Consider the following 24,333-nt stretch of genomic DNA (forward strand, 5'->3'; position numbering starts at 1 on the left):
CTTCTGTCCACATCCATTGGCCAGGCACATGGTTCCAATGCAACTACAAGGAGGATGGGAAATGTCTTCCTTTGTGCCTGGAAAAAAGAAATGATCAGCATGTACCCTGTCTTTGTTGCCATATTACTATTTACTAGGCTAAAGAAATTCTGTTTTGCTAAATTTTTGTTTAATAAATGTTGGAAGTTGTTTATACTTACTGAGTATGTATATATATTATAAATGCTTTTATCCTTTAATCTGTTTTTTTTTAAATGTTTTATTTATTTATTCATGAGAGTCAGAGAGAGAGAGGGAGGGAGAGAGGCAGAGGCAGAGGGAGAAGCAGACTCCCCGCCTAGCAGGGAGCCTGATGCGGGACTCGATCCCAGGACCCTGGGATCATGACCTGATCCGAAGGCAAACGCTTAACCATCTGAGCCACCCAGGCGCCCTATCCTTTAATCTGTTAATGTGATAAATTACAGTATAGATTTTTTTTCATCTCTTCATCTTCCTTGCATCCTTGTGATAAAACCTGATCAGTTATGTTGCATGTTGCTGGCTGCTACTAGCTAGCATTTGTTTAGGAGCTCTTTGTCTATGTTCATAAATGAGATTGGCATATATATTTTAATTATTTTCTGCTTTGTCTGGTTTTGATATTGATTATATTAGCCTCAGAAATGGTGGTCCATTTTATCTTTTTCTATTTTCTGTAGCAGCTTGTTTAAAATAGGATTATCAGGGCGCCTAGGTGGCTCAGTCATTAAGCGTCTGCCTTCGGCTCAGGTCATGATCCCAGGGCCCTGGGATCAAGCAACATTGGGCTCCCTGCTCTGTGGGAAGCCTCCTTCTCCCTCTCCCACTCCCCCTGCTTGTGTTCCCTCTCTCACTGTGTCTCTCTGTCTAATAAATAAAATTTAAAAAAAAGAAAAAAATACTTGTCTCTTAAAATAAATAGGATTGTCAGTTTCTTGAATGTTGGTGGAACACATAATTATCTGGACCTGGTAAATTTTGTGGGGGTTGCTTTTAATTACTGATTCAGTTTCTTTAAGATTTAAATATATATTCAGATTTTACTGTATATGACAGTTTTTCTAGGGCATTTACCATTTTCCTCTAAATCCTCAAATACATTGGTATAACATTGTTCATAATATTATAAGTCTCCATTGTTTCTATGCTTAGATCTCCTTTTTCATTCCTAATATTGTTTTATTTATACTTTCTCCCTTTTTACTTAATAAGTTATGCCAGATATTTGTGTATGTAAATGTCAATTTTAATTATTTCTGTTCTTTAATATTTTGTTTATGTTTTCATTGCATTTACTCTGTTCTTTCTCCCACTTATTTGGATGCTTAACCTACTACTTTTTAGTCTTCCTGCTTTTGTAACAAACGTTTAAGGCTATAAATTTTGCTCTGAATCTTGCTTTGGCTGTATCACGTTCATTTTGACATATTTTCGTAATCATTTAGCTCTAAATATTTTCCAATTTTTACATGAATTATTGGAAAGTATGTTTTAAAATATTTCAAATGGGGGTACCTGGGTGGTTCAGTCAGTGAAATGTCTGCCTTCAGCTCAGGTCATGATCTGAGGGTCCTGGGATCAAGCTCCATGTTGGGCTCCCTGCTCAGCAGGGAGTCTGCTTTTCTCCCTCTGCCTCTCCCCACCGCTTGTGCTCTCTCGCTCTCTCTCAAATAAAATCTCTAATTCTAAAAAAAACCACAAAACTCCTAAATACCTGTTTAAAAAAAAAAAATATTCCAAATGTATGGGGAGTGGTTGGTTATCTTTCTGTTACTGTGTTACTAATCTAATTGCTTTGAGGTCAAGGAATATAGTCTATATATGGTCAGGATTTGTAATGTTGCACATGTATTTTTTTTTTAAGATTTTATTTATTTGTTTGACAGAGAGAGACACAGCGAGAGAGGGAACACAAGCAGGGAGAGTGGGAGAGGGAGAAGCAGGCTTCCTGCGGAGTAGCAAGCCTGATGTGGGGCTTGATCCCAGGACCCTAGGATCATGACCAGAGCTGAAGGCAGACGCTCAACGACTGAGCCACCCAGGAGCCCTTGCACATGTATTTGTAGACAATGTGTAGTAATCTAATTTGGGGGATACACAGTTCTATATTCAGCCATTATGTCAAGCTTGTTAATGATGCAGTTAAAACTATATTTCTTTACCAGTGTTTCAACTATTTGATCTATCCATTACTAAGAGATGTGTTTATATCCCCCACTATAATAAAATATTTGCGGGGCGCCTGGGTGGCTCATTCGTTGAGCATCTGCCTTTGGCTCAGTTCATGATCCCGGGGTCCTGGGATCGAGCCCTGCATTGGGCTCCTTACTCGGCGAGAGGCCTTCTTCTCTCTCTTCTGCTCCCCCTGCTTGTGTTCCCGTTCTTACTATCTCTCTCTCTGTCAAATAAATAAAATCTTTAAAAAAAATAAAATATTTACCAATGTCTCATAATTATCCATTTTTGCTTTATACATTTTGAGGCTGTGTTATTTGGTACATACAAGTTCAGAATTACGATGTCTTTCTGGAACTTGGTCCTTTTGTAGCAGCAAGTACTTATATAGCACTATGTTCCAAGGATTTTGTAAGTGCTTTCAATATATTAATTATACATTAATTTTTTTTTACTCCTCATAACTCTGTGAAGTAAGTACTATTATTGTCCCCATTTTACAGATGAGAAAATTGATGACAGAGATTAAGTAATTTGCCAAAGGTCACCCAGCTTCTAAGTAGTGGAATTAGGATTTGAATCTAGCTTTAGAGTGTGCCCTTAATTACTGTGTTATATTGTCTTTTTTTAATCATGATATGGTGAAATCCTTTACCCCTAATAATTGGGGGGGCATACATTTTATTTTTAATAATATAGCCAAAGCTTTCTTTTAGTTAATACTTGCCTGGTTTATTTACATAAATGTACTAAGAATACATTATTATATATATGTCTTTTTTTTTTTTAAAGACTTTATTTACTTGAGAGAGAGAGAACAAGTGGGGAGGAGGAGCAGAGGGAGAGGGAGAAGCAGACTCCCTGCTGAGCAGGGAACCCAACATGGGGCTTGATCCCAGGGCCCTGAGGTCATGATCTGAGCCCAAGGCAGACACATAATCATCTGAGCCACCCAGGCACCCATTTGGCTTTTTACTTTCAGTCTTTGTCTTTATGTTTTAGGGCTATTTCTTTTTTTTTTAAATTTTTTATTGTTATGTTAATCACCATATATTACATCATTTGTTTTGGTGTAGTGTTCCATGATTCATTGTTTGTTCATAACACCCAGTGCTCCATGCAGAATGTGCCCTCTTTAATACCCATCACCAAGCTAACCCATCCCCCTACCCTCCTCCCCTCTAGAAACCTCAGTTTGTTTTTCAGAGTCCATCATCTCTCCTGGTTTGTCTCCCCCTCTAACTTACTCCCCTTCATTCTTCCTCTCCTGCTATCTTCTTCTTTTTCTTTTTTCTTAAAATATGTTGTGTTATTTGTTTCAGAAGTACAGATCTGTGATTCAACAGTCTTACACAATTCACAGCGCTCACCGTACCACATTTTAGGGCTATTTCTTATAAAAAGCATATAGCTAGAAATTAAAAAAAAAAAATCTAATCTGATAATCTGTTATTTAATGGGACATTTATTGTGATTACAGGTATATTTAGCTGTATTTTTTAAGGATTTATTTATTTTAGAGAGAGCAAGTGAGCATGAGTTGGGGGAGGGGCAGTAGGAGAGAATCTCAAGCATACTCCCCACCAGTTGCTGAGTTCGACCTCATGACCCAGAGATCATGACCTGAGCTGAAACCAAGAGTCGGACACCCAACCAACTGAGCCATTCAGGTGCCTCTCGCTGTATTTTTTTAAAATCACAGTTGCATTTTGGCTTCTCTTATTTCTGATGAAAAGTATGTTGTCAATCTAACTTGTTTTTTGTAAGTAAGTTGTTTTTACTGTCTGGTTTCTCTTAAGATCTTTTCTTTGTTTAGACATTTTGTAGTTTCACTTCAAAGCATCTAGGAGTATGTTTATTTTTATTCACCCTGTTTAGGACTCATTGCAATTTCTAAATCTCTAGACTGGAGAAATTCTTTCACCAACTTTGGAAAATTTTCAGCTAAAATTTCTTTATTGTCTTTCTCCCATTGTTGCTATTTTCTCCTTCTGGAACTTCTTTAGGCGTATTTTGGATCTTCCCAACTCATCCACCATGTCTTTTGATCTCTCTTTTATATATTCCACTCTCTCGCTCTCTCTTCTGCATTCTAGAGAATCTCCTCAGATATGTTATTAATTTACTCTCTTCAGTTGTGTCTAATTTTCTGCTTAATTCATCTATTAAATTATTTTCAATGACTATATATTTGAAATCTGGGGTTCTGATTTTTAAAGAAATATTTTTTGTATTAAGTGATTTTTTTCTTGTGTAACATTTAACTCCTTTAATTTCAAATTAAATTTTTAGTTATTTTCTTAGTGGTTGCTTTAGAGCTTATACCATCTTAGTTTATGAGAGCCTACTTCGGATTTATACTAATTTAATTCCAGTTAGATACAGGGACTATACTTTTTTTAGGATTTTATTTATTTGACAGAGCAAGCACAAGCAGCAGGGAGGGAGAGCGGGAGAGGGAGAAACAGGCTCCCTGCTGAGCAGAGAGCTGGACATGGGTCTCGATCCCAGGAACCTGGTGAGCCGAAGGCAGACACTTAACCGACTGAGCCACCCAGGCACCCTAGATAGAAACTATACTTCTATGTCTTTTTATTCCCTTCCCTTTTTAATCCTATTACTGTTATACATGCTGTATCTATATATGTTACAAACCCAACAATACTTTGTTATAATTATTACTTTATATAATTTTGTCTTCTATTGATTGAGAGCAAGCATGAGTGGGGGGAATGGGGAGAGGGAGAGAGAGACTCTCAAGCAGACTCCACACTCAGCATGGAGCCTGACCCAGGGCTCAATCCCAGGACCCTGGGGTCGTGAGCTGAGCTGAAATCAAGAGTCTGATATTTAACCGAGTCACCCAGGCACCCCTAATTTTATGTCTTCTAAAGAAAGAGTAGAAGGGAGAGAAACTATATATTTTATGAAGTTTGTCATTTCTGGTTCTCTTCATTTCTGAGAATTCAGGTTACCGTCTGATGTTTGAAAAGCTGTATTACAGCTTTGCTCCCAACCACCTCCTTTGTGTTGTTGTTGTCAAATATATTGTATTTCCATGTGTTAAAGGCCCAACAATACAATTACAATTATATGCAGTTATATGTGTATGTGTTTTAAAGTAATCTCTATGCCCAACTTGGTGCTTGAACTCACAACCATGAGATCAAAAGTCACATACCCTACCAGCTGAGCCAGCCAGGTGCCCCTGCAATTGGATTTTAAAAAGACAATTTTAATAGTTTTAGGTTCTCAAAATTGAGAGACTAGTACAGAGATATTTCATATACTCTGTGTCCCCACAAATGCATAGCCTCCCCCCATTATCAACATCACTTACTAGAGTGCCACATTTTTTTAATAAGGATAGGATGAACCTATATTGACACATCATAATCACCCAAAGCCCACAGTTTACCTTAAGGTTCACTCTTGGTGATATATATTCTGTAGGTTTGGACAAATGTATAATGACATGTGTCCATCATTATGATATCATGCAGAGTATTTTCACTGCCCTAAAAATCCCCCTTTGTTCACCTATTCCTCCCTTTCTCCTAACGCATGGCAAACACTGATATTTTTATATTCTCCATAGTTCTGCCTTTCCAGAATGTCATATAGTTGGAGTCATATAGTATATGGGCTTTTGAGGTTGGCTATTTTTTTTTTAACTTAGTAATATGCATTGGAGGTTCCTCCATGTCTTTTTTTTTTTTTTAAGATTTTATTTATTTGAGAGAGAGAGGGAGAGCCTGCATACCTGAGCTGGGGGGGGGCAAAGGGAGAGGGAGAGAAAGTCTTAAGCAGTCTCTGCACTGAGTGTCCAACCCCATGCAGGGTTCGATCTCTGAATCATGACCTGAACCACCCAGTTGCCCCCTTCCCTGTCTTTTCATGGCTTGATAGCTCATTTCTTTTTAGCACGGAATAATATTTCATTGTTTGTATAGTTTATTCACATATTGCAGGACATCTTGGTTCCACGTTTTGGTAATCAGGAATAAAACTGCTATAAATATCCACGTGCAGGTTTTTGTGTGGATATAAGTTTTAAACTCCTTGGGTAAATACCAAGAAGTGCAATTGCTGGATCATATGATAAGAGTATGTTTATTTTCATAGAAATGCCGAAGTGTGTTCCAAAGTGGCTGTGTCATTTTGCATTTCTTTTATTTTTAATTTTTTTACGATTTTATTTATTTATTTGACAGAGAGAGACACAGCGAGAGAGGGAACACAAGCAGGGGGAGTGGGAGAGGGAGAAGCAGGCTTCCTGCCAAGCAGGGAGCCCGATGTGGGGCTTGATCCCAGGACTTCCTGAGCCGAAGGCAGATCCTTAAAACGCCGAGCCACCCAGGCGCCCCCTTGTTGTTTTAATTTGCATTTCCCTGATATGTAATGTTTAGGATCTTTCCATATGCTTATTTGCCCTCTGTTTATCTTCTTTAGTGAGATGTCTGTTAAGGTCTTTGTCCCATTTTTTAATTGGGTTGTTTGTCTCCTTATTGTTGAATTTTATAGAGTTCTGGGTGTATTTTGGATAATATTCCTTTATCAAATATGTCTTTTGCAAATATTCTAGTCTGTGGCTTGTTTTTTTCATTCTCTCAACAGTGTCTTTTTCAGAGCAGAAATTTTTAATTTTAATGAAGTCTATCTTATCAATTTTTTCTTTCAGGGATCATGATTTTGGTGTTTGTATCTAAAAAGTCATTACCAAATCCAGGGTCATCTAGAGTTTCTCATGTTATCTTCTAGGAGTTTTATGTGTTTTACATTTAGGTCTGTGATCCATTTTGAGTTAATTTTGTGAAGGGTGTAAGATTCTTTTTTTTCTTTTTTTTGAATGTGGATGTCCACCAGTTGTTCCAGTACCATTTGATAAAAAGATACAATTTTTAAAGGAGTTGGAAGAAAGAAGAAATGTGCAATTGTATGATCTTTTATAATTATCTACATGAGAACCTTTACTGCAATTGCTTTATACATAATTTAGAAGAAAGGAGTAGAAGTACACATTATTGTTTATAATTACCTACATAATGACCTTTACTGACACTCTGTTTTTGTTGTGTGTGGATTTGAATTATTGTTTTCAGCCTGAAGAATGTCCTTCAGTATAACATTTTAAAAATAAGGTAGCTGTGCCAGCAATAGGTTTCTCAGATTTTGTTTGTCTAGAAATGTCTATTTCATCTTCATTTTTGAAAGATAGTTTTGCTGGATATAAGAATCTTGCTTGACTTTTTTTTTTTTTAAGATTTATTTATTTATTTGAGAGAGAGAGCATGTGAGTAAGGAGAGGGGCAGAGGGAGAGAGAAAGAATCCCAAGCAGACTCCCTGCTGCGTGTGGAGCCCAGTGCAGGGCTTGATCCCATGAGATCATGACCTGAGCCAAAACCAAGAGTCTGCTGCTTAATGGACTGGGCTGCCCTGGCGTCCCTTGTTTCACTTTTTTTTTCAGCACTTTGCATATGTTATCCCACTGCCACTGGCCTTTCCTTCCTGCTTTCCTTCCTTCCTTCCTTCCTTCCTTTCTTCCTTCCTTCCTTCCTTCCTTCCTTCCTTCCTTCCTTCCTTCCCTTTCTTTCTTTCTCTTTCCCTTTCCTTTCCTCCCTCCCTCTCCCCCTCTTTCTTTCCCTCCTTCCTTCCTTCCTCCCTCCCTCTTTCCTTCCTCCCTTCCTTCCTTCTTTCCTTCTTCCTTCCTTCCAGCTCCATGCCCAATGTGGGGCTTGAACTCAGGACCCTGAGATTAAGAGTTGCCTGCTCCACTGATCAAGCCAGCCAGGCACTCCTGGCCTTTACTCTTCCTGATGAAAAGTTAACTGTTAATCTTAGTGGGATTTCCTTGTATATGATGTTATTCTTGCTGTTTTCAAGATTTCTTTCTTGTCTTTTACTTTTAACATTTTGACTGTGATTTGTCTGGATCTCTGCATTTATTCTGCTTGGAGTTTGTTGAATTCTTGGATGTGTGGATTAGTAGTTTTCATCAAATTTGGGAAGTTTTCAAGAAATTATTTCTTTGAATATTTTTTTCTGCTTTTTTGTTTCTCTCCTTCAAGTACTCTCATTATGTCTATGTTGATATGATTAATGTGTCCCATTATCTCTCTGAGGTTCTGTTCATTTTTTTCTTTATTCTTTTTTCTCCCTATTCTTCAGAGTGTTTGATCTATATCAGTGTATCTTTTAGTTTGCTGAATCTTTTTTCTGCCAGCTCAGATGTACTGTTGAATCCCTCTAATGAATTTTTCATTTTAGTTACTGAACTTTTCAACTCTAAAGTTTCCATTTGTTATTATTATTTCTGTCTCTTCATATTCTCTATTTGATGAGACATTGTCATCATACTTTCCTATAATTCTTTATAAGCATGGTTTCCTTTAGTTCTTTGAACATATTTATAGTAGCTGCTCTGAAGTATTTGTCTCCTAAATCCAGTGTCTGGGCCCCTCAATAACAGTTTCTGTTGTCTGGCTTTCCCTATGTATGAGTTACACTTTCCTCTTTTCTTTATATGTTTCATAGTGTTTTAAAACTGGACATTTAAGATAATATCTTGTAACAATTCAGGAAACTGACCATGATCTCTCACCCCCACCTCAGGACTTTTTGTCATGGGTATCATGGATGTCATGGATATCCATGGCTGGACGAATTCAATGAAATCTGTTTTCCTTATAGTGTGAAACCTCTGATGTCTCTTCAATAGCCTTGGACATGCACCCAGTCTCCCTTCCCTCCTGGGATGGCTGCAGTTTTAGCTGGGTTCTCATTGACTGTTTTCCCCTGATCTCCCAGTTTTGCTTCTGGCTGGTCGGCCTCTATTGGTATCACACCCATCTGTTAATCTTCACTAATTGATAGCTGATTGTCTTGTTATTTTTGACAATGTCCTGGGGCATCAATTGCTTAACATCTGATCCAATAGAGTTGGGCCCCTTTGCAGGGGTAGTTCTTTTTTATTGTTATGTTAATCACCATACATTACATCATTCGTTTTTGATGTAGTTTTCCATGATTCATTGTTTGTGCATAACACCCGGTGCTCCACGCAGAACGTGCCCTCTTTAATACCCATCACCAGGCTAACCCACCCCCCACCCCCCTCCCCTCTAGAACCTTCAGTTTGTTTTTCAGAGTCAGACGAACTCATGGTTCGTCTCCCCCTCCAAATTACTCCCCTTCATTCTTCCCCTCCTGCAGGGATAGTTCTTGAGACCAGTTTTTGAGGCTTACTCTGTCCCCATGTGGGTTCTTTTTAGCTCTTTCCCTAGTTCTCTTTGTTAAACTTTTAGCTGGTTTACTGTTTCACTTGTTCCATCATGGAACTATCAGCCTCCTGAATTACTCACCACCAAGAGCTCCGTTGTCTTCAACAGTGCCTTTGGACTTGAACTTCCCCAACTCTTTTCCAAATAAAGTCAGAATCCTTAGGTTGAGCTACAGAGTTCTTTGTTTCTACATCTAAGGCAGAGCTGTTGTGCCACTGCTCAGCAACATACTTCTCTTGGAGTGAATCACCTTTTCTACGAATTGGAAGGGGATGAGAGGAGACTGTAATAGGCTCTTGTTTTCTCCGCTTCCCTCTCCCTGCCTGGGACCCCTAAGCTACCAGTGAGCTGGGACAGGGTGATTTGGCCCAGTATTTTTGGCCTGCCACACCTAGGTTAGAACTTTCACTCTACAAGAAGGGACTGGGTGGAAGTAGGGAACCTCAGACCTCTCAGCTGTGTTTTGGCACAGAATTTCTACACAGGAAGCGGGGGTGGGGGGTGGGATTAGAAATCCCTTCCTAGGGACAAACTATTATCCTAGACTGGGAGATGGGGAGCCCCTTCTTCTTGGCTGTACTCAACTGAAGTAGAGTTTCTGTCACACTCAGTGGGGGGAGGGAAGGGAGCAGGTTGTGGCTTAAATGCCACAGACTCTTGCTATTCTTAAAGAAATTTAGTATGCTTTCTTGAATAAATATTTTTCCATTTGCTGGGTGCCCTAATACGATTTTCAGAAATTTTAAATGGTTTTTTTATAGTTTCCACCAGTTGTGGTTGTTTTACTGGAGAGAAAATTCACAGAGATCCACACACTGCCATTCTTGGGTGTACTTCTCCCTGCCTTATTCTTTTCTTTTTCTATACTATTCTTTTTTTATAGCAGTGTATTCTTTTTTATGTTTTTAATCGTAGTAAACCCACTGATGGTATAGCCTTCATCATTTCAAGTTCTTGGTGGTGGGGTAGGGAGGGTCTAATTTTGCTGTATGTTTAATCTGCTGGCTTTCATTCATGATGGGTTACTTCCTTATGTGTTTTGTAATTTGGGAGTGTGAGCTCACTTTTACTGGTATTTTATCTGTGGGACTTCTTTAAGGCCTGAGTTGAAGGTGTGTCCCTTCAGAACTGTTTCATATTTGCCTTTGAGAGGCCTCCATGGTTATTAACGGCCTACAACCAATATTTATGTTAATTTTTCAGCATGAGATCATTCAAATTTCAAATCTATACGTGGTATAAACCCATGGTAATGAATTTACAGGAAAGGTTTTTATTTCACTTCCAGCCTAGGCCACTGCTCATTCGTCTCCATGTAGTCTCCCCGTTTAGGTGGTAGATTTGTTTTTCTAGTCCATCCTTTTATTGAGGGTTCTGGTTGTATGTAGGAAGGTCATCTCTGCCTTCTTGCCTCATTTGGGTTGAATGCCAGGTTTCCTGTCTCTGTTTGGCTATTAAATCCAAGTTCCCATCTGCGTGGTCCAATAGAACTTGCCACAGTGATAGAGTTTTTTTTTTTTTTTTAAAGATTTTATTTATTTATTAGAGAGAGAGAGAGCACATGAGAGGGGGGTGGGTCAGAGGGAGAAGCAGACTCCCCGCTGCACAGGGAGCCTGATGCGGGACTTGATCCTGGGACTCCAGGATCATGACCTGAGCTGAAGGCAGTCGCTTAACCAACTGAGCCACCCAGGCGTCCAGTGATAGAGTTGTTTTATATCTGCTGTTTTATATCCATATGGTAGCCACTAGTCACATTGGGCTTTTGAGCAGTTGAAATGTTGCTAGAGAGATGGAGGAATTGAATTTTAAGTTTCAATTTATTTCAATTAATATTAATTTAGGTAAATTTAAATTATATTGCTATTTATGGCTTGTCCCTACCATCTTAGACAACATTCCCTATTGAGACAGCCTACATATGTGAAGGCACTCACAGCATCATTCACTTCACTTAACCATTCTGGCTTCCAGTTTGCTCTTTCTTTATGGCCCCTAGAATTTATCTTACTCTTTTAACTGGGCTTTTAAAAGGACATTCAATTGTTTTTTTTTTTTTTTTAAGGACAGTTAATTTTATCTTGTGTTTTTTTTGTGAGCTGGAGAGGTTTTATATTATTTAGTTCACAGTATTGCCAGAAGTGGAACATAGTCTCTGCTTTCATTTTCTCTTCCCTCCAATCCATCATCTTTACTGCAAAGCAACTTTTCCAAGATGCAGATCTGTTCTTGTTACATTTCTGCTTTCAAGAGTTCCCTCTTGTCTCAGAATGCAGCCCAAGTTCAGTGTGGCATACGAGGTCCTGTGTAACCTAACTCCTGCCTCTTCCCTCAGCCTTACCTTTTATTGCATCTTCTTGTACTTCATATGCAAGCGATGTCAAATACTTGTAATTCCTTAAACGTGTCCTGCTATTTCATTCCATAGGTACTTTGTTCATCTTGCTCCTTCTACCTGGAATGCTCTCCCAACCCAACCCCCCTCCCTCCCATCTGCTAACCACCATCTGCCCACCTTTTACAGCAGCTCGCACATTCCCCTCCTCTCTGAAGGCCTTACCGACTCCTGTTTTCACCTCTTCTGCACCCTGTATAGCATTCAGTCACTTCACTGTATCTCCTTCCCAGGGTGGACGCCTAGGAGAAGACTTGCTTTGGTTTAGTCTCTGGAACCGCAGCACCTAGCCTGGGGACTGACACATGGAGGTGCTGATGCTGGAACTTCTTTATCCAAGAGGGTAGTGGCATCTCTGTGAGACATCTGTGGGGCAGCTCAAGGCACAGCTTTGCTCCAGGTACTAGAGGATGTCTCAGTTGGGACAGGGGTAGTGTCTATCTTCAGAGAGCTCTAAAAGTCATTTTGAGGCTTCAAGTTCCTAATAAGCCCAAGCTTCACAGACTCATCCTACTTCAGTCCCAGTTCCCTGCCAGCTTCCCTTTCATTTTCTCAGGTCGGTATGGTGACTGCGTAGTTGAGAACCAGAGGGCCCTGCTTGTGTCTTTTCACTGAGCACCTGTGGGGCTCCACACGCCCCTCTGACAGTTCTCTTTGGACCTTTTCTTTATTCTTGCTGTGAAGGTGAGAAAGGGCAGTGATAGTGAGCAGAGAATGGATTGGGAAAGAATGGGGCCTGGTTCAGTATGTGGAAGGGTTGGCCTTGCCTCAGTGAGCTTTCATATGCTGCTGAGCTGGCTGGGGGTATCATTCCCTTACTCCTAGTCCATCCACTGCTGCTCCAGGAAGGCAGTGAGCCCTTAGCCTTTCCGTTCCAGGAGGACAAGAATATTAGGTTTCCAAATGAACCTTACCCAGTGCCCAGTGTTTAGCAGGTTCTTAGGGAAATATTTTTTGGATTGAAACCTGCTTAGTTTGTCCCTGTCCCCCAGGATGCCTATGAGCTGCTGCCATCATGGAGAGTGGTAGGTGGTGAGAGCACTGGGCTGAGAGAAGTCTGGATCTAACCTTAACTAGCTGTGTGACTTGGAGTAAGTTGCTTAACCTCTCTGTGTCTCAGTTTCCAGGTATTGTGTGTAAGATATCTAGCTAGACCCTCAGTATTTATGAGGTGCTTGGTGACTGTGTCTCCCTTTTCTACATCCTTGTGGGATATTTGCTCTCACTTTATATATGAGAAAGTCTCTTGTCTTCCTTCTTCTCCTTGTCATGTCTTTGTCAAGCCCTTTCCAGCCTGAAGCAAAGGCTGTGTGTGTGTGTGTGTGTGTGTGTGTGTGTGTGTGTGTGTGTGTGTGTGAAGATTAGGGAAAACCCAGTGCAAAGAGGAGATCCCTCCAATACCCAGGCCACCAACTTATTCTTTTGTGTACTCTGATTTCTCATCCTTATTATATATGGTCTTTTATTCAGGGCCTCAAATCTGAAAAAATTGGGCTAAAAGATCTCATACAGAAAGTTCATCTCCTAGAAATACAAAAGATAACTTCAAAGGGCTGTTACAATTCAAGTTACAGGGGAGATCCCTGTCCTGGAGGCACGTGTGGGAGGAGGGACTAGGCCTGCCAGGTGAGAGGAGGAGGGGAGTATGGGGGAGTGGTGAGTGGGTCAGGGGAGCCGGCAGGTGTGGGGCGTGGGGACCGATCTGTCAGTGTTCTCGCAGGAGCCCAGTTCTTTGCCTTCATCCGCTGCTTTTGCTCCTTCAACTGCTTCATTAATTTGAGCAGAAGTCTTGGGTCAGCTTTCAGGTTAGTCGTTGGCTGCTGTTTTCCCTGTGGTAGAGCTGGGAGACTGGCTATAATCACTCCCATTAGCAGTTGGCAGCTCCCCAGTCTGCTTTTTAACCTGGACTGTCTCAGCCCTGACATCTGCCAGACCTGCTGTGACGCTCACACATGCGGGCGGTCTGCACACGCTCTTTATTCCCCACCTTGCCCCATGTGGCTGGGCCTTGGCACCCGCTGCCAGAGCCAAATCTCTCACATTGTGAAGTCTGTGGAGACCAGGTCCAAGAATCACTGTCTAATGAGAGCTTTGCTCCCTGGCACTTACTGAAGTGCAAAGCTGTGGGGGACAGAACTCTGAATGTGGCCTCAGGAAGGAATTCAGCCCAGAAAACATCATTAATGGCTTGTGCCGTGAGGAAATGTTCTCTGGGAGGTAAAGACAAGAGCTAAGTGGAATTATGATAACACCAGCTGCCTTTAGCTGAGTACATACTCTGTGCCAGGCACTAGGCTAAACCCTTGGAACTCATGACCTCTCTTAATAACAGCCTGTTAAGGTAGATATTGGTCCCTTTTTACAGTTGGATAATGTGAGGCCAGAGGGGAAATAACCAGTTCCAAATCACCCAAGCTAAGTGGCAGAGCTGAGACCCCAGAGCATTCTCACCATCTAATATCTCTGGCATGACTGGACATCGAACTTTTTAAAGGTTATGTGTGCTAGAGGCAGGTGGAAATAGTGCAGGTTAGTGGTTCTAAATCCCATATCTACCATGGATTAGTTGTAGAGACGGACCTCCAAGAGACTGGAAAAAGCAGTTTTGGCCCAAACTGACCCTTATTCACAAGGCAGATTTAGGGGCAAGGGCTGGGCAAGCAGCCACCATGGTGCTCCCTTGTCCTCCACCATGGTGCTCCCTTGTCCTCCTCCCTGGCACTGCATGGTGTGAGCCCCAACAGTACAAGTTTTAACAGCAGTGGAATCAAGGCAGGGAACTTGCAGCCTGAAGTATGCAGAGAAGGAGGAAGGGGCAGACAAGTTTCCTGCCTTGCTTTGACGTGGCTGGGATGTTTGCATTATACATGAGCCTCAATTTTTTTTTTTTGAGCCCCAAATGCTCCAGTCATTGTTTTCTCCCCTAAACCTCTAAGACCATAACTCTACCTGCTGCCTTCCTGAGTTGCTGATGGGTATCCAGCCCCAGTCATGGAATAAATCCCAGGGGGTGAGTCAGAATGAGCTCTGAGCCTGCAGGGCCTGTCCAGGGTGGCAGGTTGTAATATTCACCAGCACCCAATTTGAGCCTTTGTTTTTATCAAGGTACCCGTAGCTCTAAAGGTCCCTTTATTTTCCTCTCTTCTAGATACATCTTTATTATTTCTAATTCTCACTTTAAGGACCTCTGAGAATACCAAAAGCCCCACTCGGCTGGGGCCACATGAGTAATTCTTTTACCTGCACTCTCCCCCCCAAGCAGTTATATTCAAAGAACTGCTCCATTCACTGGAAAGTGGGACGTCCCTGAGGGTCTATCACTGAACCCAGTGCAGGGCACAGCAATATGTAGAAATTCATGTCTGGGCTGCTGTTTCTGGTCCTTTTAATCCGCATGGCCTGATTGCTCAGTTAGTTTTCAAGTGTCTGAAGGAGAGGCAGGCTGCCCCAGGTAAAAGGGCGCTGGACTGGATGTAGAGGCCAAAGCTGCCCCTGCTGCCTGCAAAAGAAGTTGTGCTGACCGGGAGCAGAGGCCGGAACCTGTCGTCTGTGCCTGGTGCTCAGAGGCATGATCTACGCGGAGACCAAGGCCATCGCGTTACTAACGCTTCAGCAGTTAGGCTGGTAGGATCGCTGAACGACTTCCGTAGGAATCCTCTGCTCGGGTTAGGTCCTCCCAGCGTCAACCCCGCCCACTCCCGCTTCCCCGTTTCTCCTCCTCCCCTCTCATCCTCTAGGCCCCCTCACAGAGCTCCCCACCCGAACTCTTGCGCCTCAGCAACCCCTCCCCCCTTTTGTTCCTGCGGATCCAGCGAGCCAGGCTTTCTCCTTCTCTGGTCTCTCCTCCTCCTCTCCCCCTTGAATCCAGTCCTGGTTTCCCCACCGCCAGCCTCTCTTTCCTCTCCGACTGGGCTAGCTCCCCGCCCCCGCCTCGCCCGTCGTCACCGCGGTGGGTTCAGCTCCTCGCCTACCCCACTTCCCAGGCTCCCGGGGCTTGGCTCGCCCAGTCCGGTGGCTCCAGTCCGGATCTCGCTGCTGCCCGACCCGGGTACGAGTCCCAGCCGCTGGGGAGGAGGCGGCGGCTGGCCTCGGCTCCCCTCGGCCGCCTTGCCAGCCCGGGGTTGGCGGGGAGGGAGCAGCTGGGCAGCCCCCCGGAGCTCCTCGGAGGACAATGCACCCAGCGCTCGGCAACCCCCGCTCGGTCTCGTCCTCATCCGGCTCCTTCCCACCGCCCCCCGCCGCTGCCCGGCTGCAGCCCCTCTTCCTCCGGGGGGGTTCCTCCCGCGGCCGGAGAGGCTCGGGCGACAGCAGCACTAGCACCAGCACCAGCCGGGGGGGAGGCGGCGGCAGACGCGGCGGGGGCGGCGGCGGCTCCCCCAGCAGCAGCACCGGTGCCGAGAGAGAGGACGACGACGAGAGCATCAGCATCAGCAAGCCGCTGGTGCCAGCCACCGCCGCGGGCCTCCCGGGACCCCCGGCTCAGGGGGGCGCCCCAGCCGCCGACCCCGCGCCCGCCGCCTTCTCCTCCTCGGCCGCCACCTCCTCCTCCACCTCCACGCCCACCTCCTCCTGCAGCATGACAGCCGCGGACTTCGGCGGGGGCGCTGCGGCCGGGGCCGTCGGGGGCCCCGGGGGCCGCTCAGCCGGGGGCGTGGGCGGCACCGGGACCGGCAGCGGCACCTCCTGCTGTTCGTGTTGCTGCTGCTGCGGCCGTCCGGCCCGGTCGGGCCGCAGGGGTCGGCGCCGAGGCTGCGCCCCCAGCCCGGGGTGCCGCTGGGGCTACCAGGCGCTGTCCGTGGTGCTGCTGCTGGCACAGGGCGGTCTGCTGGACCTGTACCTCATCGCCGTCACCGACCTGTACTGGTGCTCCTGGATCGCCACCGACCTGGTGGTGGTGGTGGGCTGGGCCATTTTCTTCGCCAAGAACAGCCGGGGCCGTCGGGGCGGCGCGGCGAGCGGCGTGCACAACCACCACCAGCACCACCACCACGCCGCGCCGCCTCTACACCTGCCCGCCGCCTCGGCCGCCTCCGCCGGGGCTGCGGCGGGGGCCAAGGCGCGCGGCGGCCGCGGGGGTGCAGGTGGCCCGGGGGGCGGCCCGGGCGCTGCCGGGGCAGCGGGCGAGTTCGCCTTCGCCTATCTGGCCTGGCTCATCTACTCCATCGCCTTCACGCCCAAGGTGGTGCTTATCCTGGGCACGTCCATCCTGGACCTCATCGAGCTGCGCGCGCCCTTCGGCACCACGGGCTTCCGCCTCACCATGGCGCTGTCCGTGCCCCTGCTCTACAGCCTGGTGCGGGCCATCAGCGAGGCGGGCGCCCCCCCTGGCTCGGCGGGACCCCTGCTCCTGCAGCCCCAGCAGCACCGAGCCGCCGGCTGCTTCCTGGGCACGTGTCTGGACCTGCTCGACAGCTTCACCTTGGTGGAGCTGATGCTGGAAGGCCGCGTGCCGCTACCCGCGCACCTGCGCTACCTGCTCATCGCCGTCTACTTCCTCACCCTCGCCTCGCCGGTGCTCTGGCTCTATGAGCTCAACGCCGCAGCGGCAGCTTCGTCCTGGGGCCAGGCTTCAGGGCCGGGCAGCTGTAGCCGCCTTCTGCGCCTGCTGGGCGGCTGCCTGGTGGACGTGCCCTTGCTGGCGCTGCGCTGCCTCCTGGTGGTGAGCTACCAGCAGCCGCTCTCCATCTTCATGCTCAAGAACCTCTTCTTCCTTGGCTGCCGCGGCCTGGAAGCCCTAGAGGGCTGTTGGGACCGGGGGAGTCGGGCCTCCCCCAATCGGGGGAGAGGGGGCTACGGCCCTCCGCCCTCTGCCCCGCCACCGCCACCACCACCACCACCACCTCAGGGAGGCTCCCAGCTGGGCCATTGCATCTCGGAGAACGAGGGAGGTGCCCATGGCTATGTCAATACCCTGGCCGTGGCATCCCAGAATTGAGGAGGGATAAAGGAGAGGGGCTTGCTTTGGGGTTGAGAGACCCCAGCCCCTTGTCCCTTGACCGTCTATCACCCAGATTTAATCAGGCTCTATTTGGAAGACAGAACTGTTAATAGGGCTAAGGGCCAGTGTGTCCTGCACCCCTTGGGTCAAGACTGGAGGGAGACCAGCAACTAATGGTGAAGGAGGAAGGTCCACTTATTACTACTATAGTCTGCCTTCTCCATGCCCTACCCTAACCTAGCCTCCAGGGGCCGGATACCTCTGCTTCCTGCTTTTCCCACCACCATCCTAATTCCTGTCCATTTTGGGGGAGAATGGTAAAAAGGGGGTGCCCAGACAGGGGTGCTGGGCCTTAAGCCATCCCCCTCGCTTGGAAGTGCCAGCTTCTTATAGGCTGTGGTTAGTGGTCATTGTCCCACGCCTTGAAACTGATGCAGAATCCACTGTTCCCCTGACGTGTCTTTTGGATTTTTTTCCAGATGGTAGATGCAACGTCTGTGTTTGTCTGTGTGTGTAGTATAGTTTTCTTGTGTCCACACTGTGGCCCCTTGCAATCAGTAGGAGATCTGGGGAGGCCCTGTCCTTCCCACCACACATACGACCACCCTCCTCATTCCTACCTGAATTTGTGGCCGTGAATTAATTTCCAGAAAGAGCTGGGCTCCTGGGAGCTGCCCAATTGCTCTCCTCCAAGGGAGACGCTCACCCAGGATCTTCCTCAGTTCTACTCCTCTCTTCTCAGTTTGGGGGAGGAGAGGGTCCATACTCTAAGGACCAAACCACACCCTTTCTTGGGTGAGTGAGCATTTCTACCTCCGTGCTTTCAACTTTTGTTGCATCATACACTGATGCTGCTTGCAAAAAATAAAGGCAAAATACTCAGAAATTGCATTCAACATGGCCACTGGATCCAGCTGGGGTTTGGTGCCAGTCTTATTACAGGGTCTGTGGAGTATCAGCCATTGGCTTGCCCTCCCGCTCTCCCTCCCTCTGCACCCAGAACTCTTATCCTTCCTGAGGTTTGTTGCTGACTGGGTCAGATCTTGGCTCAGCTTTGGTGGGGTTCCTGGATAGATGTGAAGTTGGGGCTCCCATTGGCTCAAGGAAATCCAATTCCCCATCTGTCCTTCCTCTAGGAAGCCTGGTGTGAATCAGAAAGGGTGGTGACCTTTGTCCTCTACTCTGGTTAAGAGAATTTCTAAGGAGAAGGCAGGCTGCATGGGTGAGAGCCTGGACAGATCCTCCCCCTGCCCTGCCTTCCTCACTGGCATTCTTTTGAGATTAATGACCAGGGACACCCAGGGGTTGCCCGCCTATAGTCTGGATGTGGGACATCACTCTTGGAATCTTTGAGGGTGAGTATTTTTAGGGGAGGTAAGAGTGCAGGAGGACAGTTGGCAGCAAGGCCAGGAAATACTCACTTCCCTCCACCCCAGAATAGGATGGGGTGGGGGCTTTTTTGTTGCCCTTCCCCCCTTTGTATGCTTTGTGTGGTGTAATGAACCCCAGACAAAGGACCAGAAGTCATGGATTGTAGTTTTGACTGTCACTCACGAGCTTTGATGGCACTCACTTTTTGCTTTCTGGGCCTCAGTTTTTTACTTGAGGCCCTTCTCTCCCAACTTCTTGGGGGTTTGTTGATAGAAGACTTCCATGTAGATACACAGAGGGGCTGATGTCTTGACCAGAGTCCTTCTGAAACTCCCCTACTGTCACAGTGGGGAACAATGGAGGAAACATGTTTACGCTCAATGTATCATCTGTGCTCCCAGCCCCTCACCCTCCTAGGTCCAATATTAGTGGGTTGGATTTTGCAACTAGTCTTTTTTTTCTGCCTCTGCACTCCCCCCGCCCCCATATCCTTTCCCTTTGAATTCGGTGTGCTCAAAGTCCTGGGCCCAGACCGCTCCCCAGGTCTCCATCTCTCTCCAGCTTTGCTCTGTTTCTCTGCTACCTAATCTCAGTGGCTGTGAATGGACTTTGTGTCTGAGCCATGGCCAGCCCCTGGCTGGCCCCTGCCCCACCCCCTTTCTCCTGTTTGGATGGTGGTCTCCCCCCGCTGAGTGACTGACTATAAAATCTGAGTGCTGTTGAGTTTTCTGGTGGGAGGCTGTGATAGGTTCCAATGAGCTACCACGTCCCTAGGTACGTCGAGAGACTGACGGCACCCGGGCCAGCCCTGGCAGAGGCTGGGCCTGCTCAGGCTCTGTCTGTGGGCCCCGCACTCACCCCTGGACGTTCTCTTTCAAACATCTGGTGCAAGCACTTTGCGCTCAGGGGTCAATCCCTTCCTTCTGGTGTTTTTTTCTTGAGTGTTTTACTCTTTCCTTGCCCCACTCAAAATGAGACATGACCCCTAAAATTTCATTTTTCTTGCTTTCTAGGGGCATCTGTAGTGGGGAGTTCAAACTGGAGATGTTTCCCCGTGGGGGGGGGTCTCATAAACAGGAGGTGCACTGTCTCCTGAGGCTCATGATTCACAGGAAAATAGCCCAGGTTCAGAATTCAGACTGCTGGCCTCTAACGTGGGTACCAGTAAGGCATGCCTTGATCTGAGCCTCTGACTCTATGGATTGTGAAAGGGGGTTGGATCGGCCCCCCTCTAAAGGCTGTTCTGATATAACCTGGCCTGGTTCTGCGTCCATGTGTTTTTGGGGAAGAGAGCTGGCTGGAAGTTAGAGCCTGGAAGAAGGGAAGTGGCACCTCACTAGCATTGAGCACGTTTCCCCCGCCCCTTTTTCTTTTTAAAAATAAAACCAGCCTCTGTTCTGAAAATAAAAAACTTGAAACTTGTGACAAGCTTCCTGTGTGGTTTAAGATCTTTCCTGTCCTGGTTTCCTTACTAAATTCTTAAATGTCACTGTGACATTTCTCATCATTTTATAGGCTTGTGTTAACATTGTGGGTACACTTGGCCATTTCCTTCTAGGCGGTTGGCACTCTTCAGGGAGGTGGGGTGGCTTTGGCCTTGATCTGGGGGGTGTCTAGGCAGGCCTCCTATAGGCAGAGCTAACAGGTGGGCTCTCAGCCTGAGAGACATTTCCCCAGACACTTGGGGCTTTCACTCCCATTTCCTTCTAAGAATAACTTCCCAAAGGAAAGACTGAGAAACTTATATTCAAATACTTTGCCCTCCTTTCCGACTTAGGTCCCTGCGGAGGAATGAATTATGTATGAATGAGGAGAACAACGCCTTTTTAAAACAACAACAACAACAACAACAACAAAACCACACAAAGGGGCTGTGAAGTCTGACAGAACATTGAGTCTGCACAAAAATAATAGTTTTTGTTTCAGCACGGACACAGCCAGTACTATTGAAACCATTCTGTGCTGTTGCCCTATGGCGCTTGTGGCCATTGCAAAGGCCACACGGCGGTTGGACCCGGAGGCAAAAGAGGCAAACTCAGAGCCTGGGAACGCTGGTCCTGGGCTTGCTCTGCCTCCTACCAGCTGCGGCCGTGGGCACTGACCTCCACTCCTGGGGTGTCTTCCTCACTTGTCACCCAGGAGCACTATTACCTCACAAGGCTATGGTAATAATTAAATGAGGTGGCATATGCAAAAAACGGTCCTTTTCCTCAAGACATTGATAATCACAACGGGGGACAACATTCACATGTAAAACAATGACAGAAAAACATAAGACCATATCTTCCTTTCTTCCTAAATCAAGATGTAAAATAAGATGATGAGTTTGACTAAGCATGTTATATTGACATGTTTCTCACAGGTAAGCTAGCTCCCACCCCTGTGGTCTGCGGGACCATACAACGAAAGCACTCTGTGAAAGATGAAGAAATGGCATATGAGCGGATGGTGTATTCAGAGTGGGCCTGGCTGAGGCTACACGCGGCCTTGCCAAGGGCCTGATTCTGACCCTGCAGTTCTGGCCCTGGGGAGGAGCCCGGAGACACGTCCTGTGCTCGCCTGTGGCAGGCCCTTGATGCACAGCAGCTCATTTCATCCTCACAGTCATCTGCAAGGGGGTTTTAGCTCCATTTTCCCGAGGTCCAGAAAGATAGAGTAGCTTGCTGAATACCACACTAGAGTCAGGAAGGGAATCTAGATTTGAACCCAGGTCTGTCTCCAAAATCTGCACCACCCCAGGCAGCCTTCAGACCGAGATGTTAATAGAGTTCCACTTCTCCTTATTAAAGCTGAATGGTCTGGCTAAAAAGCAGGGGCTGGTTTTCCTATTCTGTGTGAGTCCCAAGGAAGTGGCACTGAGCAAAAGTCAGGGGCCAGCCAATTGTGCGTCATTCTTTTCTGCTCTCTCTCCTCTCCGGTCACTGTTGTATCTTCTTCCTCTCTGATCAGAAGGGAAGGATCCAGTGAACTAACAGCCTAGGGAACTACTCCTCCTAGGAAGGGAATCCAGGAACTGGGGTCTGGGGAGGCATGTTGGACAAGACCTCTTGTTATCCTTGAAATCATGAGAGAGGGGACGCCCATGTTCCTCTAACGGACAAAGGCTGGTTCTCCAGGGCACTTCACCTGCCTCAACCAACCCAGATGGACAGGGTGCGAATGTGCACCCAGTGCCAAGGTCTGGGAGAGGCAGCAGGGCATGGAGGGCTGGGGTGAGACCAAAAGCAAGGAGGTGGACCGTGAAGCCATTTAGGAGTGATGTGGGAGGCTGTGCGTGGGCACCCCAACTTCACAGCTTGTACCCAGGGGCTGGGGGCAGTTGCTTTATTTTATATTCTCCCATAATATAGACTCTTGGATCATATATTGCTTTTGTAATCTGAAAAAGCAAACACTAGAGTAAAAAAGCCCTAACAACAGGAAGAAGGCTAAATAGTGCCCCACATTCCTCAACTGCTCCGACCCAGAACCCGGTCAGAGTGCTCCTTCCTGAGAGGCAATGAGACCCAAGGGAGCCTCTGGACTCCTCCCAAGGGCAGCAATGTGTATGGGTGGCAACACCTGGACGGAACGAGGGCCACCGTGTGCTGAGTGCTCCCGTGTGTGGGACACCACTCAAGCCCCTCACATGGATGTTCCATCCACTCCATACAGGAGACCTGTATGAGGGAGGAGCCTCTGCTGTACCTCCAGCAACCCGAGACCTCAGGCAGATCCCCTGATCAATCACAGGGCTGGTAAGCAGCAGAACCAGGGCCCCAGCCTTGGGTTAACTGTTGCTAGCCTCTTTTTAAAGAACCTCTCTCTGGGGGCGCCTGGGTGGCTCAGTCGTTGGGCATCTGCCTTCGGCTCGGGTTCATGGTCCCGGGGTCCTGGGATTGAGCCCTGCGTCAGGCTCCCTGCTGTGAGAGGCCTGTTTCTCCCTCTCCCACTCCCCCTGCTTGTGTTCCTGCTCTCGCTATTTCTCACTCTGTCAAATAAATAAATTAATTAAAAAAAAAAAGAACCTATCTCTGGGTGCCTGGGTGGCTCAGTTGTCTGCCTTTGGCTCAGGTCATGATCCCGGGGTCCTGGGATTGAGTCCCGCATCAGGCTCCTTGTTTGGTGGGGAGCCTGTTTCTCCCTCTGCCTGCAGGTCCCCCTGCTTGTGCTTGCTCTCTCAAATGAATAAATAAAATCCTAAAATTAAAAAAAAAAATAAAGAAAGAAAATCTCTCTCCAGCCACCTGACCGGAGACCCAAGGCCAGGGCTGGAATACCAGCTCAAGCATACTTGGGTCCTTACTTTCTTGCATAGCCTGGAGCAGCCGGTGTCTCGTGGTCCCGAACTGGCAGGTCTTTTCTGGAAGTGTTGGAGCAGAAGTTGGCCTGGCACTGCCCTTATTTATTTGGGAAGGGAGGACATTAACTGCAAAGTCTAAAGGCCATCGGATTAAAACTTCCCATTGCATTGTAAGTACATGTTCCTCTCCTTTATGTCCTATTTAATCTTCAAAGACAAGCAGAGATGAAGTAAAATCCATCATACCCTCGCATTTGGAGATTCCAACTCAAAGTGCTGGATGTTCAAGTGACTGACCAACCCCCTTAGAGCCTGAACACCTCTGAGGTCCTTCCTAAGCAGAAAAGAGAAACTGGGGTAGAAGCGAAGTTGGAAAGCATGTCTACACCACCATCTAATCATTCCCGCCCCCCTCCCCCCTTCCTGACTAGGATCCAGACAGCAGGCAGGGACGCATGCAAATCCACTCAGGAGTCGGAGGCTGGATGCCGGGCACGGGTCATTGCTCCACTCTAGGTTTGGGTCGCATGTTGATTGTGGGTCCTTCCATCCCCTTGAGCCACTTCAGCTGTACTCTATTTAGGAGAGGGGCTTGAGTGGTAGGAAAACCACAGCTCGGAGGACATCTGTTCTTGGAATGGCGTTTCTGGGTGAAGCAGGATTTTATTAGCCATGTTTCAGAATAATACAAAAAGCAAGGCAAGGCTTTATTTACACATGCTCTTGACGCTCTTGATATTGAGCTGACAGCAGACACCACAGGCTGACAGAACTTCCAGCATTTGTGGTGAGCAAAGGCCAGTCTGAGACTGGGGGCTCCCTGGAAGCAGAGGGAACGTGGGAGGAACCAGGGACTGACATTCAAGAAAG

General features: G+C 46.7%; 1 protein-coding gene across 1 annotated transcript; it reads left to right on the plus strand.

The window, feature by feature from the left end:
- Positions 1–10,470: 10,470 nt before the first annotated feature.
- TMEM121B (transmembrane protein 121B) lies at positions 10,471–18,331 on the plus strand. The gene has a single exon (XM_025851781.2). The coding sequence runs from the start codon at positions 16,044–16,046 to the stop codon at positions 17,805–17,807; it is 1,764 nt and encodes a 587-aa protein (XP_025707566.1). The 5' UTR covers positions 10,471–16,043; the 3' UTR covers positions 17,808–18,331.
- Positions 18,332–24,333: the final 6,002 nt, after the last annotated feature.

Source organism: Callorhinus ursinus, unplaced genomic scaffold, assembly GCF_003265705.2.
Source record: "Callorhinus ursinus isolate GAN/ISIS: 27379988/994484 unplaced genomic scaffold, GSC_fseal_2.0 scaffold74, whole genome shotgun sequence".
NCBI lineage: Eukaryota > Metazoa > Chordata > Mammalia > Carnivora > Otariidae > Callorhinus > Callorhinus ursinus.

Excerpts from the sequence above, each read along its gene's own strand:
- TMEM121B (XM_025851781.2), top strand. The coding sequence starts at position 16,044 with ATGCACCCAGCGCTCGGCAACCCCCGCTCGGTCTCGTCCTCATCCGGC.